Source organism: Oryx dammah, unplaced genomic scaffold, assembly GCF_014754425.2.
Source record: "Oryx dammah isolate SB20612 unplaced genomic scaffold, SCBI_Odam_1.1 HiC_scaffold_1, whole genome shotgun sequence".
NCBI classification, from domain to species: Eukaryota; Metazoa; Chordata; class Mammalia; order Artiodactyla; family Bovidae; genus Oryx; species Oryx dammah.
In genome coordinates, this window is record NW_024070185.1 from 59,219,557 (window position 1) to 59,234,806 (window position 15,250).

Genomic DNA, 15,250 nt, shown 5'->3' on the forward strand with positions numbered 1-15,250 from the left:
TTGGAGAACGCTGGCTGCCAGATTCCGCAGGAGAAGCGGACAGACAGCTAGCTGGGCCTTAACAAAGAGCGGGGTCTCGGGCAGGTTCCCGCCCCGAGCAGGTTTTGGAAAATCCTTGCGGCTGAAGGGCGGGGTTTCGCGCCGCAGCCAATCACCAAGGGTCCGGGCCACCGGGGCGGGGCCTCCGCGAGTTGCCGCGGCGGGCAGGCTGGGTCCGAGCATCAAGCTGCCCTGGAGCCCCAGGCCTGGACATGGCGACCGTCCGGGCCTCCCCGCGAGGCGCGCTGCTGCTTCTCCTGACGGTGGCTGGGGTCGCGGAGGTGGCAGGGGGCCTGGCCCCGGGCAGTGCGGGTGAGTAACTTCTGGAGCAGCGGTTCGAGGAGGTCCAGAGCGGTCGCCTCAGCGCTCCAAGATGGCGCGGAGCAGGGGGCGGGGGTGCCGGCGACCCCCAGACCCGGTCCAAGTCTGGTGACCCAGGGTCGGGAGGTCCCAGCAGGCGGCAGGAGGGACTGAGGCGGGACGAGGAGGACCCCTCTCTACCCTCCCTCTTTCCGCCCAGATCCCCTGAACTGAGAGCCGTGACCTGGGTTCGAGGCCTTTGCCTGTCACCCACCGAGGAGGAGCCCTCAGCTCAGCCCGTATCCTCTCATCCGGCTCGGGTCTCTGTCCGAAGAGCGCGAAATACCTTCGCCCAGGACCGTCGCGAGGGTGGGACGGGATTTTGGAGGGGCCGCCGCCTTACCTCCACCCTGGCCAGTTACTGTTGCTTGTTACTTGACCCTCGGTTCAGAAAGGCCGACCTCGGGCAGCGAGCACTTATGTGCTCTACAGCCTGACTGAGTTCTGAAGTCTCAGGCAGAGACTAGGTCCGAGTCTCCTAAATCCGATTCTGCTGCTCTTCTCTGTGGGTATGCAGTGTGTCTCAAGACAGCGCTGGGCTCTGGCAGGAGAGAGATTAGAAATCAGGGAATTCTCTCTGTGGGGGCTGACTTGAGGAGAGTTTTGTTCTTGCTCTGGAGGAATTAGACCACGAGTGGATAGGAAGCTGTTCAGTGCTTACTGAGTGTTTCCCACGTGCTGGGTTTTAGTAGTTGTTGCCAACTCCTGCCCTCCACCAGCTTTAGCTAGGGGGTGGGGTGCCACAAGACAGGAGCGGCTCCAATTCTAGGCTGAAGTATCCACATGAAGCGATGAGGGCTGTGAGTGCACACAGGGAGAGAGATGATGTCCACTCAGGTTGGGAAGATAATTGAATGATGCCCCAGCTTCACTAGATATTAAAAGATGGCTGGAATTTATACATGCGAAAGTGGAGGAGAAGTGCATTGCTCACAGGGAGACACACCTGGAAAGAGCAAAATCAGCCTCAACAGGTTTCAGGGTAGCTTACAAGAGTTAAAGGATTTTGTTTAAGCCAAGAGTATTTCAAGAAGGGAGAGAATTGTCAGGAGCCTGGGGTTATATAATTAATTATAACTGAGTTCTAACAAAGCTGTCAATTAGACAAAGGAGAAAGAAAGAATGCTGTATATTTGGGGCTAAATCAGCTTACTTTCCTGGGCCCTATTTTTTCTCTTTAAGTTAAAGAAATTGAATTAAAGCACTTTCAAAGTTTTGATTCATTAGCAAACTAGTTGCCTATTATCCCATAGCTGGTCAGTTCTGTGGGAAGTAGTAGAGTAGAATATAGTTAAGAATATTTGAACAAATTTAGTTAGCTTTATTCTTTGTGCTTTAATATCCACATTTATTGTATATAAAGATTCAAGATTATCATAGATTTTTATCACGATAATTGAGATAATACACACACTTCCCTGGTGGCTCAGACAGTAAAGTGTCTCTCTACAATGTGGGAGGACCCGGGTTCGATCCCTGGGTTGGTAAGATCCCCTGGAGAAGGAAATGCAATCCACTCCAGGGCTATTGCCTGGAAAATTGCATGGACAGAGGAGCCTGGTAGGCTACAGCCCATGGAGTAGCAAAGAGTCGGACACGACTGAGCGACTTCACTTCACTTCACATGCATATTAGCTATTAAGTAAGTTTGGGAAACACTGTACACTGTACCCCTCTCATAAATTCACAAACAGGTTAGGTTCACAATAATTTGCAAAGATTCCTGTGGTTAAGAAACTTTTTGCTGGGAGAATGGAGAAATGGGAAATGACTGCTGATGACTATGAGGTTTCTTTTCAGGGTGATGAAAATGTTTGAAATTGAAAAATAGTGAGCACAATTATGTGAATATACTAAAAACAACTGAATGGTATACTTTAAAAGTATGAATTTTATAATGTGTTACTGTTAAAAGATAGACGGAATCATATTAAAATTGCAAGTTTATTTGAGCAAAAATTGATTTGAATTTGGACAGTGTCAAATGGGAAGTAACAGGAGCTCAGGAAGGACTTTTATAAAAAAGGTGGAGATGAAGCAAGGAAATATTTGATTGGCTATAGTTTGAGCAGGTGTCTTATTTGGGAAAGCCCAGGTGACTGTTCCTGATTGATTGTCCTTAGGATTTTGATCTCTTAACCTTGGGGCATTATAGGCTTAAGTTTTGGTTTACTTAGGTAGGCTACTAAGGAATTGACGCCAACTCAGTCTAGTGGTCTCCTTGTTTTATTAATTTAACATGACTTTTATCTCAGTAAAATTGTTATGCAAAGAAAGAAAAAAACTTTTTTGCTTAAAGAACTGTTTTTTTCTTCATAGCACCTCAATCCCAATTTAGGAAATTCTGGGCTAGCAGATTTCTAAAGGCCGTACCAATTCAAAACGTCCATGACAACACAGAATTTGCATTGTTTGCTAAAAAAGGAAAACCCCCAAGTTTGATGTAAAAGTGAGAATTGTCTCTTGTACTAAATTCTTAGGCATATATTGCCTGCTTCCTTACATAAAGGACATTGAGTAATATAATGAACAAAGGATTCCACTGTGGATTTGTATAAAGTGTGGAAAATGTTCCTCAATTCTAGACAAAAATTAAAAAAACAATATTAAATTGTGTTTCAATAAAGGCCTGACTTGTATTCCTGCTCAGTCTTCGTTCTCATCTCCTTACCCCATCCAAGGTTGAGTAATCCTGTCTCCTCTGGTATAAAGCATTTTACAAGTCTTATTTGTTCTGACTTGGAGATTTCATTCCTGTTGGAGGAGAGGGAAGGAATGATTTGACTTGTTAGTTATTATCTCTTGTGAAGTTTGGCCACACCCTGTACATTGGAGTAACACCACACTTCCACAGTGTACTTTCTGGTCTCCTTGACCCCCAGCTCTCCTCCTCAGCACCTCTAGTGTTTCCTTTGAAGGATAGGCTGGAACCCTGTGCTACAGTCTGAGAATCTGTGTGTCATGGCACCTGATACTAGCTCTGTTTCTATCTAAGATATTTTCTAATTGTACTAAAGAGAGAAAGATGTAACATTAAGGTCTAGGTTTCAATAAGTTGATATTTAAGAAATTATGTAATAGCCTAGGATCCTGAAAAAGAATGTAATGAATTTTAAGTTAGAAAAAGTGACCGCCTATCTGGAGGAATGTAATAAGAAACAGATTCTCTTTCCTTTCAAACAGAACTATCTTGGCCCACACTGTAAAAGGAGTGAGAAACCAGATATAACAGTTTATTCTGGTATGCTACTAAAGGTTCCTGTCTTATAGTCTTAGATTTAAACAGTCTTTCATTAATCATACCTTTCATCCTTTGCCATTTTTTGAAGAAAGTAGAATGATGTCAAACAGGTGGTTTTTATAAATTATAAATGTGGTTTTTTTTAAAGAGCAAAATAGATACTGCAAAAAATTTGCATGCTTACTATATATCAGGCACTGTTTTAGGTTCAGGGTTACTGCTTTCAAGGGGCTTCGATTTCTAGTAGAGGGGAAATAGACTGTTGTTCAGTAACTAAGTCATGTCCAACTCTTTGCGCCCCCATGGACTGGAGCTTTCCTGTCTTTCACTATCTCCTGGAGATTGCTCAGATTCATGTTGATTGAGTTGGTGATAGACAATAAACAGATAAATAAAATGATTTCTAGTAGTGATAAATATGCTGTGAAGGAAACTAGAGGGTAGCATAAAGAATTGTGTGAGTAGTGAGGAGTGGTTCTTTCTATAATGATGTCAAGAAAAGCTTCTTTGAGAGGGTAAAGTTCTGAACTGAAATGTGAAGACCAAAGGTGCTGTCCTTAGGAAAGATCAGGGTGGGGACCAGAAAGTGCATAGGCCCTGAAGCAAGAAGAAACTGAAGGTCAGTATGGTTGCAACATAGTGAGCAGGTGAATTAGCCAGGGCTGGTGGGCTGCCGTCTATGGGGTCGCACAGAGTCGTACACGACTGAAGCGACTTAGCAGCAGCAGCAGGAGAGTCAGAAAACAATAGAATGGGAAAGACTAGAGATCTCTTCCAAAAAATTAGAGATACCAAGGGAACATTTCATGCAAAGATGGGCACAATAAAGGACAGAAATGGTATGGACCTAACAGAAGCAGAAGATATTAAGAAGAGGTAGCAAGAATACACAGAACTATACAGAAAGATCTTCAAGACCCAGATAACCACGATGGTGTGATCACTGGACTAGAGCCACATCCTGAGATGTGATGTCAAGGGGGCCTTAGGAAGCATCACTTCAAAAAAAACTAGTGACAGAATTCCAGTTGAGCTATTTCAAATCCTTAACGATGATACTGTCAAAGTGCTGCACTCAATATGCCAGCAAATGTGGGAAACTCAGCAGTGGCCACAGGACTGGAAAAGGTCAGTTTTCATTCCAGTCCCAAAGAAAGGCAATGCCAAAGAATGTTCACACTACCACACAATTGAACTCATCTCACATGCTCGCAAAGTAATGTTCAAAATTCTCCAAGCCAGCCTTCAATAGTGCAAGAACCATGAACTTCCAGATATTCAAGCTGGTTTTAGAAAAGGCAGAGGAACCAGAGTTCAAATTGCCAACATCCATTGGATCATTGAAAAAGTGAGAGAGTTTCAAAAAAACATCTACTTCTGCTTTATTGACTATGCCAAAGCCTTTAATTGTGTGGATCACAACAAACTGTGGAAAATTCTGAAAGAGATGGGAATACCAGACCAACTGACCTGCCTCCTGAGAAATCTGTATGCAGGTCAAGAAGCGACAGTTAGAACTGGACACAAAACAACAGACTGGTTCCAAATCAGGAAAGGAGTACGTCAAGGCTGTATATTGTCACCCTGCTTACTTAACTTATATGCAGAGTACAACATGTGAAATACCAAGGCTGGATGAAGTACAAGCTGAAATCAAGATTGCTGGGAAAAATATCAATAATCTTAGATACGCAGACAACACCACCCTTATGGCAGAAAGTGAAGAAGAACAAAAGAGCCTCTTGTTGAAAGTGAAAGAGAGTGAAATAGTTGGCTTAAAACTCAACATTCAGAAAACTAAGATCATGGCATCTGATCCCATCAATTCATGGTAAATAGATGGGGAAACAATGGAAACAGTGACAGACTTTATTTTAGAGGGTTCCAAAATCACTACAGATGGTGACTGCAGCCATGAAATTAAAAGATGGTTGCTCCTTGGAAGAAAAGCTATGACCAACCTAGACAGCACATTAAAAAGCAGAGATGTTACTTTGCTGACAAAGGTCCATCTAGTCAAAGCTATGGTTTTTCCCTTGGTCATGTATGGATTTGAGAGTTGGACTATAAAGAATGCTGAGCGCTGAAGAATTGATGCTTTTGAACTGTGGTGTTGGAGAAGACTCTTGAGAGTCCCTTGGACAGCAAGGAGATCCAACCAGTCAATCCTAAAGGAAATCAGTCCTGAATGTTCATTGGAAGGACTGATGCTGAAGCTGAAACTCCAATACTTTGGCCACCTGATGCGAAAAACTGACTCATTGGAAAAGACACTGGTGCTGGAAAAGATTGAAGGCAGGAGGGGAAGGGGACGACAGAAGATGAGATGGTTAGATGGCATCACCAACTTGATGGACATAAGTCTGAGCAAGCTCCGGGAGTTGGTGATGGACAGGGAGGCCTGGCGTGCTGAAGTCCATGGGGTTGCAAAGAGGACACAGCTGAGCAGCAACTGAACAGAACTGAACTCAGGAGAGTCAGACACGCATGCAGATAGTACTGAGCTGTGCAAAAAGCCATTTAAGGATTGTGGTTATTATTGTATGTGCAAATAGAAACCAGTGGACCTTTAAGAGACGTATGCTTTCATTTCTGTTTTAGATCATATTGACTGCTGAATTTTAAAAAGTTATTGTAAAGAGGGTAGGAATAAAAGCAGAGCTATTAGGCCACTGTAGTAGTCAAGGTAGGAGATAATTCTTAGAGTGATGATGGGGATTTAAGAGGACAAATTCAGAATATATTACTAATGGATTGGATGTGGGAAGTGAGGGAAGCAAGAATTAAAGATTATTTCTAGATTTTCATCTTGAGCAACTTTGTGGAAAATGTTGCTATTTATTGAGGTCAAGAGATGGGGAGAAGTAAGTTGGAGATTTGGCAGGTGAGTCAGGAAGAGAATCAAAATTTCTATTTTCATATATGTTTAAGGTGGATATTAGGACTAACTCCCCTTGGTCCATTGCTTACTAAATTAAAGTCATACCTGTAAGTATTCCATTCAGCAAATATTCATTGAGGGGTTAATAGTGCCAGACACTGTGACAAGCATTAGGTACATAATTTGGTAAACAAAAACAGACATGGTCTCTGCTTTCATGGGGTTTATGGTTTAGCGAGAATATCAGACATTCAGTTCAGTTCAGTCACTCAGTCATGTCCAACTCTTTTGCGACCTCATGAATTGCAGCACACCAGGCCTCCCGGTCCATCACCAACTCCCGGAGTTCACTCAGACTCACGTCCATCGAGTCAGTGATGCCATCCAGCCATCTCATCCTCTGTCGTCCCTTTCTCCTTCCGCCCCCCATCCCTCCCAGCATCAAAGTCTTTTCCAGTGAGTCAACTCTTCGCATGAGGTGGCCAAAGTACTGGAGTTTCAGCTTAATAGCATCATTCCTTCCAAAGAAGTCCCAGGGCTGATCTCCTTCAGAATGGACTGGTTGGATCTCCTTGCAGTCCAAGGGACTCTCAGGAGTCTTCTCCAACACCACAGTTCAAAAGCATCAATTCTTCGGCGCTCAGCTTTCTTCACAGTCCAACTCTCACATCCATACATGACCACAGGAAAAACCATAGCCTTGACTAAACGGACCTTTGTTGGCAAAGTAATGTCTCTGCTTTTCAATATGCTGCTAGGTTGGTCATAACTTTTCTTCCAAGGAGTAAGCATCTTTTAATTTCATGGCTGCAGTCACCATCTGTAGTGATTTTGGAGCCCAAAAAGATAAAGTCTGACACTGTTTGCACTGTTTCCCCATCTATTTCCCATGAAGTGATGGGACCAGATGCCATGATCTTCGTTTTCTGAATGTTGAGCTTCAAGCCAACTTTTTCACTCTCCTCTTTCACTTTCATCAAGAGGCTTTTTAGTCCCTCTTCACTTTCTGCCATAAGGGTGGTGTCATCTGCATATCTGAGGTTATCGATATTTCTCCCGGCAATCTTGATTCCAGCTTGTTCTTCTTTCAGCCCAGCATTTCTCATGATGTACTCTGCACATAAGTTAAATATCACCAAAAAGTGTGTAATATCTGCATTACTAGTATTGTATAGTTATATTTGTAGATATCCATTTATATTCTAAATCTGAATATATTTGAGGAAAAATCATACGATTTAGTCAAATATGTAGTACATAATGTAGAGCACATAACTTACATGAAGAAGACTTCAAGAAAAGTGTAATAAGTATTAAGAGAAACATTTTCACCATGGAATATATCATTGGGAACCAGACACAAATACTTTGAGATCCCTTGTTTTATAGATTGGAATAGACAGCATAGAATGGAGAAGGGAATTATCCGAAAATACTGGCTATTAGCGTCTGTGGGGTGGGGGCGGATCTGAGGAGTCATTTGCTTAGTTGTTTCATAATGATGTATGATAATGTGTTTAGGGTCTTTTGACCCCCAAAAGAACAGAAACCAAGGTAGCTCAGGAGTAGGGAGCTAGCTAGATAGCATCTAACAGGGAACATGGAAATCCAAGGATAGGAAATTGAGCACAACCTCAGGGACTGCTGTGGGAACTGGAAAGCTGCCAGGAACCAAGACTACATTTTTTATTAATTTTTTTTTACTTACTTTACAATATTGTATTGATTTTGCCATACATGAACGTGAATCCGCCACGGGTGTACACGTGTTCCCCATCCTGAACCCCCCTCCCACCTCTCTCCCCATCCCATCCCTCTGGGTCATCCCAGTGCACCAGCCCCAAGCATCCTGTATCATACATTGAACCTGGACTGGCGATTCATTTCACATATGATATTATACATGTTTCAATGCCATTCTCCCAAATCATCCCACCGTCGCCCTCTCCCACAGAGTCCAAAAGACTGTTCTATACATCTGTGTCTCTTTTTCTGTCTCTCATACAGGGTTATAGTTACCATCTTTCTAAATTCCATATATATGTGTTAGTATACTGTATTGGTGTTTTTCTTTCTGGCTTACTTCACTCTGTATAATCGGCTCCAGTTTCATCCACCTCATTAGAACTGATTCAAATGTATTCTTTTTAATGGCTGAGTAATACTCCATTGTGTATATGTACTACAGCTTTCTTATCCATTCATCTGCTGATGGACATCTAGGTTGCTTCCATGTCCTGGCTATTCTAAACAGTGCTGCGATGAACATTGGGGTACACGTGTCTCTTTCAGTTCTGGTTTCCTCGGTGTGTATGCCCAGCAGTGGGTTTGCTGGGTCGTATGGCCGTTCTATTTCCAGTTTTTTAAGGAATCTCCACACTGTTCTCCATAGTGGCTGTACTAATTTGCATTCCCACCAACAGTGTAAGAGGGTTCCCTTTTCTCCACACCCTCTCCAGCGTTTATTGCTTGTAGACTTTTGGATAGCAGCCATTCTGACTGGCCAAGACTACTTTTAGAGACAGTCTCCCTCTGTCTCTCACAGTTTGTCTCTCTACATCTCTTGCCTTCCCCATTCTCCACCACTAGCTTCCTCTTCTTACTCATGGTTTCTCTATACCATAAACTTCCTCAGCTCTAGCTCATCTTGACCTGATATCTGTAGAGCCCACCACCCTCTGGGTATGTACCTCTGTGCCTGTGCATATGATTGGGTCCAGCCTATCTTTTGACCTGGATCAATAACTCTAAATTATGGCTTGGTCACCATGGGAAATGTGGTATGACAGTGATACAGTGGGAGAAATAACCTTTTTGTACATTTTTTTCTGATTAAAAATACTTTGCAAAAAAATAAAAAAATAAAAATACTTTGCATAAGTAGGAAATTATTACTTATTAACCAGTGAATAAGAAAATTTTTTGAGCTGAGCACTGTGCTAAATTGTGTACAAGAAGTTCCCATTCAGTCTGGAAATACCATTAGTACACACATGAAATTATTAGAGTTAAGTGATAAAGTTTTCAGTTCTAACTGGAATAGTAGGACATTAACCAAAAGAACAACATGGCCTGGAGTTGTTAGAGAAGAAAGGCTTTCTTAGAGTTGAGATGGGGCTTAATTTTAAGCCTTGAAAGATGTTTGGGATTTATGTCAGCTGGAAAGAGGGCATTAAGCATTACAGGCAGAAGGCTGTGTTCAAGGTATTATTGTATAAATAGAGGCTTTCCTTGTTAAAAAATAATAGAAGATCAGGGAGGGGAAGGTAAGAAGACTTAAGAAAATTTAGAACTGAAATAGCAGGAAGCTATTGTGGACCCTTGATTAAAAGAGTGACATCATGAAAAGTAATTTAAAAAATTAATCTGGCAGTCATATTGATAACAGAAGAGAATGAACCTAATTGGCAGTTGTAGCATTACAGTTTGAGGCAAGTAGTGGAGGATATCTGTAACTTGTAAATGAGTCAAGAAAAAGGTACAGTGTTGAATCCAGGTAGTAGGTATATAAATAATCATTTTACTCTTTGGCTCTTTCTTGGCTGATGATATATTTTATGTATATACACAGGCACACATCCACCTTCCAAGGGATAAATGTGACAGTTGTAAGAATGCATTTATAAGTTAAAGTTGCAGTTGTCATTTAAATGTTTTTAAGGGATGGTCAATTTCCAGACTGTTTTGGAAATAAAAATTTGAAAATAAGATTTTTAAAATTAATATCTTTTTTATTTGGAATGATCTTTTTGCAGTATCAGCTCAGATTTAGTTTATTCCCTTTCAGTAGTGCAGCATATATATATTCTGTTTTAGTAATTCTCTAAAAATACATTAATTAGAAAGAATCTTTATTTTCTTTAGAAAAGAAAACAATACTGGCTTTTCATTAACCAAATTGAGGTTTTGGGAGTCTTCTATAGCAAATTCTCTTTTAACTTCAAATATCCTATAATTCTATGAATATTTTAGTTTTAGATTAGAGTGTGAAATTGTTTTTTTAAATGCTAGTTGGTCTCAGAAGTTGCATTTTTCCCTTGTGGCTGGAGCATGTGCTTCCTGCTTACTTGCCTGTCTTTAGTAGGCACGTGGCCCAAACCAGCAGCCAACCCTTGATGTTTCTAATTACTGGGTAATTCTGCTCGAATATTTCTAGGTTGCACTAATACTCTCTTAAACCCAATATATGTGGCGTTTAGTAATCAGTTTTGGGTTTTTATTAATATTATATTTTCAGAGTTTAGAAATAAGAATGCAAAATATTACACTCATCCTTATGTCTTTAATAAGGATGATATCTGTGCTTATTTTCATCCTGTCAATAGCAAGTGTTATTTTGAACTAATTTACCTTTATCTATTCAATTCCATTTTATGACGATAACCAGAGTTTTAAACTATTCTTGAAGCACCAGAAATTAGGTTAGAATCAAATTATAAAAATGAAGCATTTCTAGAATTCACTGTCTTCTTTTGTATAAAATATTAGGCGTTGGAGAGTTTTTTGTACTCTAATAGTTGAATGACCCAATTAATCCATTTTAAATGCTCTGAAAAGACAAAGACCTTTAATTGCCACATTAACTGCATTTGAATCCTTTGCCCTCATTCTTAATAAAGGCATATGACTTAATGTCTATTTGTAGACATAAAGTATGCAGTGTTTAAGAGTCTAGTAAGTTTTTGTTGTTTCAAAGAAAGAAAAATGTGTACAAATATAATGATGACTAATGTTAAAAATAAAATGTGGAGAACATGATTTAGTATAGGTCCCCTAGCCTGTTCTGGGAGGGTGGCAGTTCCTCTCAAGAGAGGAAATGTATTATTACAGAGGAATGCTTGGTTAGGAGGGGGAAGGGCATTACTACTAGAAGACTTCAGGCTGCTCTCTAATCCCATTTTGTCAGAAATTTCAGAAGGCTTTTGGAAAGACTAGAAAGAAATATGTCAAAAATGTCAATACACGTTCTGACAGGACAGTGGGAATATTAGATCATTTTTCTTCTTTTCCAGATTTTGGGATTTCTTAATGAAAAAGTGAATCATTTTAAAAATTTAACTTTGGGGGTCACCCCACTATAAATTTGACCTTCACCATTAAATAGGAAAAAATAAACCTTTATATTTTTAACAAATCTTTCGTTGTTATTGGAGTTTTAATTGTGACACATTTCATGTTTCTGTTCTAAATAGACCTTTGCTCCAAGAAACTTTTTTTCCAAAAATTCCTAGGCCCAAGTCAGACTCTTGCCTGCCTGTTTTCTTTTTGTTAAGCCTCTGCTTATGGGGATCATGTATTATCCTGAGTTATCTTTGCTCTCCATCAACTGGATTTTCTGTCCTCATGTGACCTTTGAGTTGGAAGATAGTAGAAAGTGGCAACAACTTGAGCATTTCAAAAGATCACATCGACGTCACACAGAAGATCCCCGCCCCCCACCTTTCTTTTCTTGCCTGTCTTCTTCATTCTAATGAGGCTGGGGACATAACAGGATCTTAAAAGGGAGGGGGTTCAGCATGGTGTGGCATGGCAGAGAAGAGAGGGGTGTTGTGAGAAAGTCTCATTAGTGATTGGGCCCGTCCTTGAATACAGTGCTTCTAAGAAGGTAGCTATAGCCTATAAACAAGGAATTTTTTAATTTCTGAAACTTAATGGAACTTCTACATGCTGAAAATGGCAACTCACTCCAGTATTCTTGCCTGGAAAATCCCATGGATGGAGGAGCCTGACAGGCTACAGTCTACAGAGTTGCAAAGAGTCAGATAGGACTGAGCGACTTCACTTTCACTTTTTCAGAATTTTTACGTCAAATGTTAAAACTTTAAGACACCTTTTTCCATATAGCATTAGAAAGCCTGTCCCACAGTAGTGTTTTATGAAACTAAACTGTGGCAATATGTTAGTAATATCATATGCCCTGTTATTGTTTTATGGAGTAACAATATCAGTTTTGAGCTTAAAAGGATATTGGTAAGAGCTAAAGAGAACCTTTTTATTCATTCATTTCTTCCCAATACCAATCTTACCTTCAATCAAAAAAGCTCTGCTGTCATCTATTTTATATACTGAAATTATATAGATTTCATTTAAAGAGATTGATATAGATGTGTATGTATATATATACATGCACACATATGTAGGCATTGTATTGGATCTAGCTGCCTGAAATGTGATATTTTCATGTCCTTGTCACTTTTGATTTAGCACTTTATAAACAGCCCCTGATCAATTCAGCTTTATCTTTTTTCCCAGTTAGCTTCATTGTAGAATAATGACATGCCCCTGCTGATTATCTATGTCACTAATTTATTAATTTTTCTAGGCTCATAATGCTGCTTGGCAACATTTTTCCTTTTCTGTGATGTTTCTCAAATTGGCATGCTGAGATATGAAATAAGTGGCATGAGAAAAATATCTTGTGCTCTGAGAAATCTGTCTACTTAGATCCTTTTTAGGAGATTAATGATGCATATTAATATATTAAAGGTTTCATAAAGTCCAGTAAAGAATTATCTTTAAAGGGAACACTCTTGCTATTGTTGGTGGAAATGTAAGTTGGTACAGCCACTATGGAGAACAGTATGGGAGTTCTTTAAAAAACTAAAACTAGAACTATCATATCACTCTGCAATCCCACTCAGGGACATATATCCAGAGAAAAACATGGCCTGAAAAGATACATGCACCCCAGTGTTCAAAGCAGCATTGTTTACAATAACCAAGATATGGAAAGAACTTAAATGTCCATTGACAGAGGACTGGATAAAGAAGATGTGGTGTTTATATATATATATATATATCTGTATATACACACGTACACATGCATATATGTAAGCATTGGAATATTACTTGGCCATTAAAAAGAATGAAATAAGGACATTTGCAGCAACATGGGTGGACCTAGAGACTGTTATATGACTGAAGTAAGTCAGAGAAGGAAAAATATATGACATCCTTTATATGTGGAATCTAAAAAGAAATGATACAAATGAATTTACTTACAAAGCAGAGACTCACAGACTTAGAAAACGAACTTATGGTTGGGGGTTGAGTGAAGGGATAGTTAAGGACTTCGGGAAGTTATGTACACCCTGCTATATTTAAAATGGATAACCAACAAAAACCAATTGCATGGCATATGGAACTCTGCCCAGTGTTATGTGCCAGCCTGGATGGGAGCAGGGTTGGCGGGGAGGGGGGCGGAATGGATACATGTTTGTATATAACTGAGTCCCTTCACTGTTTACCTGAAACTGTCACAACATTATTGATTGGCTATTCAGTTCAGTTCAGTCGCTCAGTCATGTCCAACTCTTTGTGACTCCGTGGACTGCAGCACACCAGGCTTTCCTGTCCATCACCAACTCCCAGAGCTTACTCAGACTCATGGTCATTGAGTCGGTGATGCCATCCAACCATCTCATCTTCTGTCGTCCTCTTCTCCTCCTGCCTTCAATCTTTCCCAGCATCAGGGTCTTTCCCAATGAGTCAGTTCTTTGCATCAAGTGGCCAAAGTATAGGAGTTTCAGCTTCAGCATTAGTCCTTCCAATGAATATTCAGGGTTGATTTCATTTAGAATTGACTGGTTTGGTCTCCTTGCAGTCCAAGGGACTCTCAGTCTTCTCCAACACCACAGTTCAAAACCATCAATTCTTCAGTGCTCAGCTTTCTTTATAGTCCAACTCTCAAATCCATACATGACCAAGGGAAAAACCATAGCTTTGCCTAGACGGACTTTGTTGGCAAAGTAACATCTCTGCTTTTTAATGTGCTGTCTAGGTTGGTCATAGCTTTTCTTCCAAGGAGTAAGTGTCTTTTAATTTCATGGCTGCAGTCACCATCTGCAGTGATTTTGGAGCCCCCCAAAATAAAGTCTGTCACTGTTTCCATTGTCCTCATCTATTTGCCATGAATTGATGGGACCGGATGCCATGATCTTAGTTTTCTGAATGTTGAGTTTTAAGCCAACTTTTTCACTCTCCTCTTTCACTTTCATCAAGAGGCTATTTAGTTCTTCTTTGCTTTCCACCATAAGGGTGGTATCATCTGCGTATTTAAGATTATTGTTATTTCTCCCGGCAATCTTGATTCCAGCTTGTGCGTCATCCAGCCCAGCATTTCGCATGATGTACTCTGCATATAAGTTAAATAAACAGAGCGACAGTATACAGCCTTGACATACTTCTTTCCTGATTTTGAACCAGTCTGTTGTTCCATGTCCAATTCTAACTGTTGCTTCTTGATCTGCATACAGATTTCTCAGGAGTCAGGTCAGGTATTCCCATCTCTTTAAGAATATTCTCCGATTTGAGAAAGAAATTTCTCAAATTCTTAAGAATTTAAGATTGGCTATACCCCAATGCAAAATGTTTTTGGTGTTTAAAAAATAAATTAAAAATGGCATTAAAGTGTAGTCACTCAGTCCTGTCTGACTCTTTGCGACCCCATAGACTAGCCCTGCCAGGCTCCTCTATCCATGGGATTCTCCAGACAAGAATGCTGGAGTGGGTTGCCATTCCCTTCTCCAGGGGATAAAAATAAAATAAAATCATTTTTTAAATTTCTCTTTAACTTTTTAATCCTTTGTTTCCTAATTTATTTGAAGATGAAACATTTTCTCTTGAGGAATAGATATTAACACATCATGAAACAATGTTTCATAGAAAACAGTTTGAGAAACATTTATAGTTGCTTCCTTCATTCTCCACAGTGGCTATTCAGAGACATA

The 15,250-nt window shown here is 40.2% G+C and overlaps 1 protein-coding gene across 1 annotated transcript in view; it reads left to right on the top strand.

Moving 5' to 3' along the window:
- Positions 1–203: 203 nt before the first annotated feature.
- The window catches only part of RECK (reversion inducing cysteine rich protein with kazal motifs), an 83,532-nt gene continuing 68,485 nt past the window's right edge, over positions 204–15,250 (top strand). The window contains exon 1 of the mRNA XM_040266281.1: positions 204–351. Within this exon, the coding sequence (XP_040122215.1) occupies positions 252–351 (100 nt within the window). The 5' untranslated portion in view covers positions 204–251. The remainder of the gene's footprint in view (positions 352–15,250) is intronic.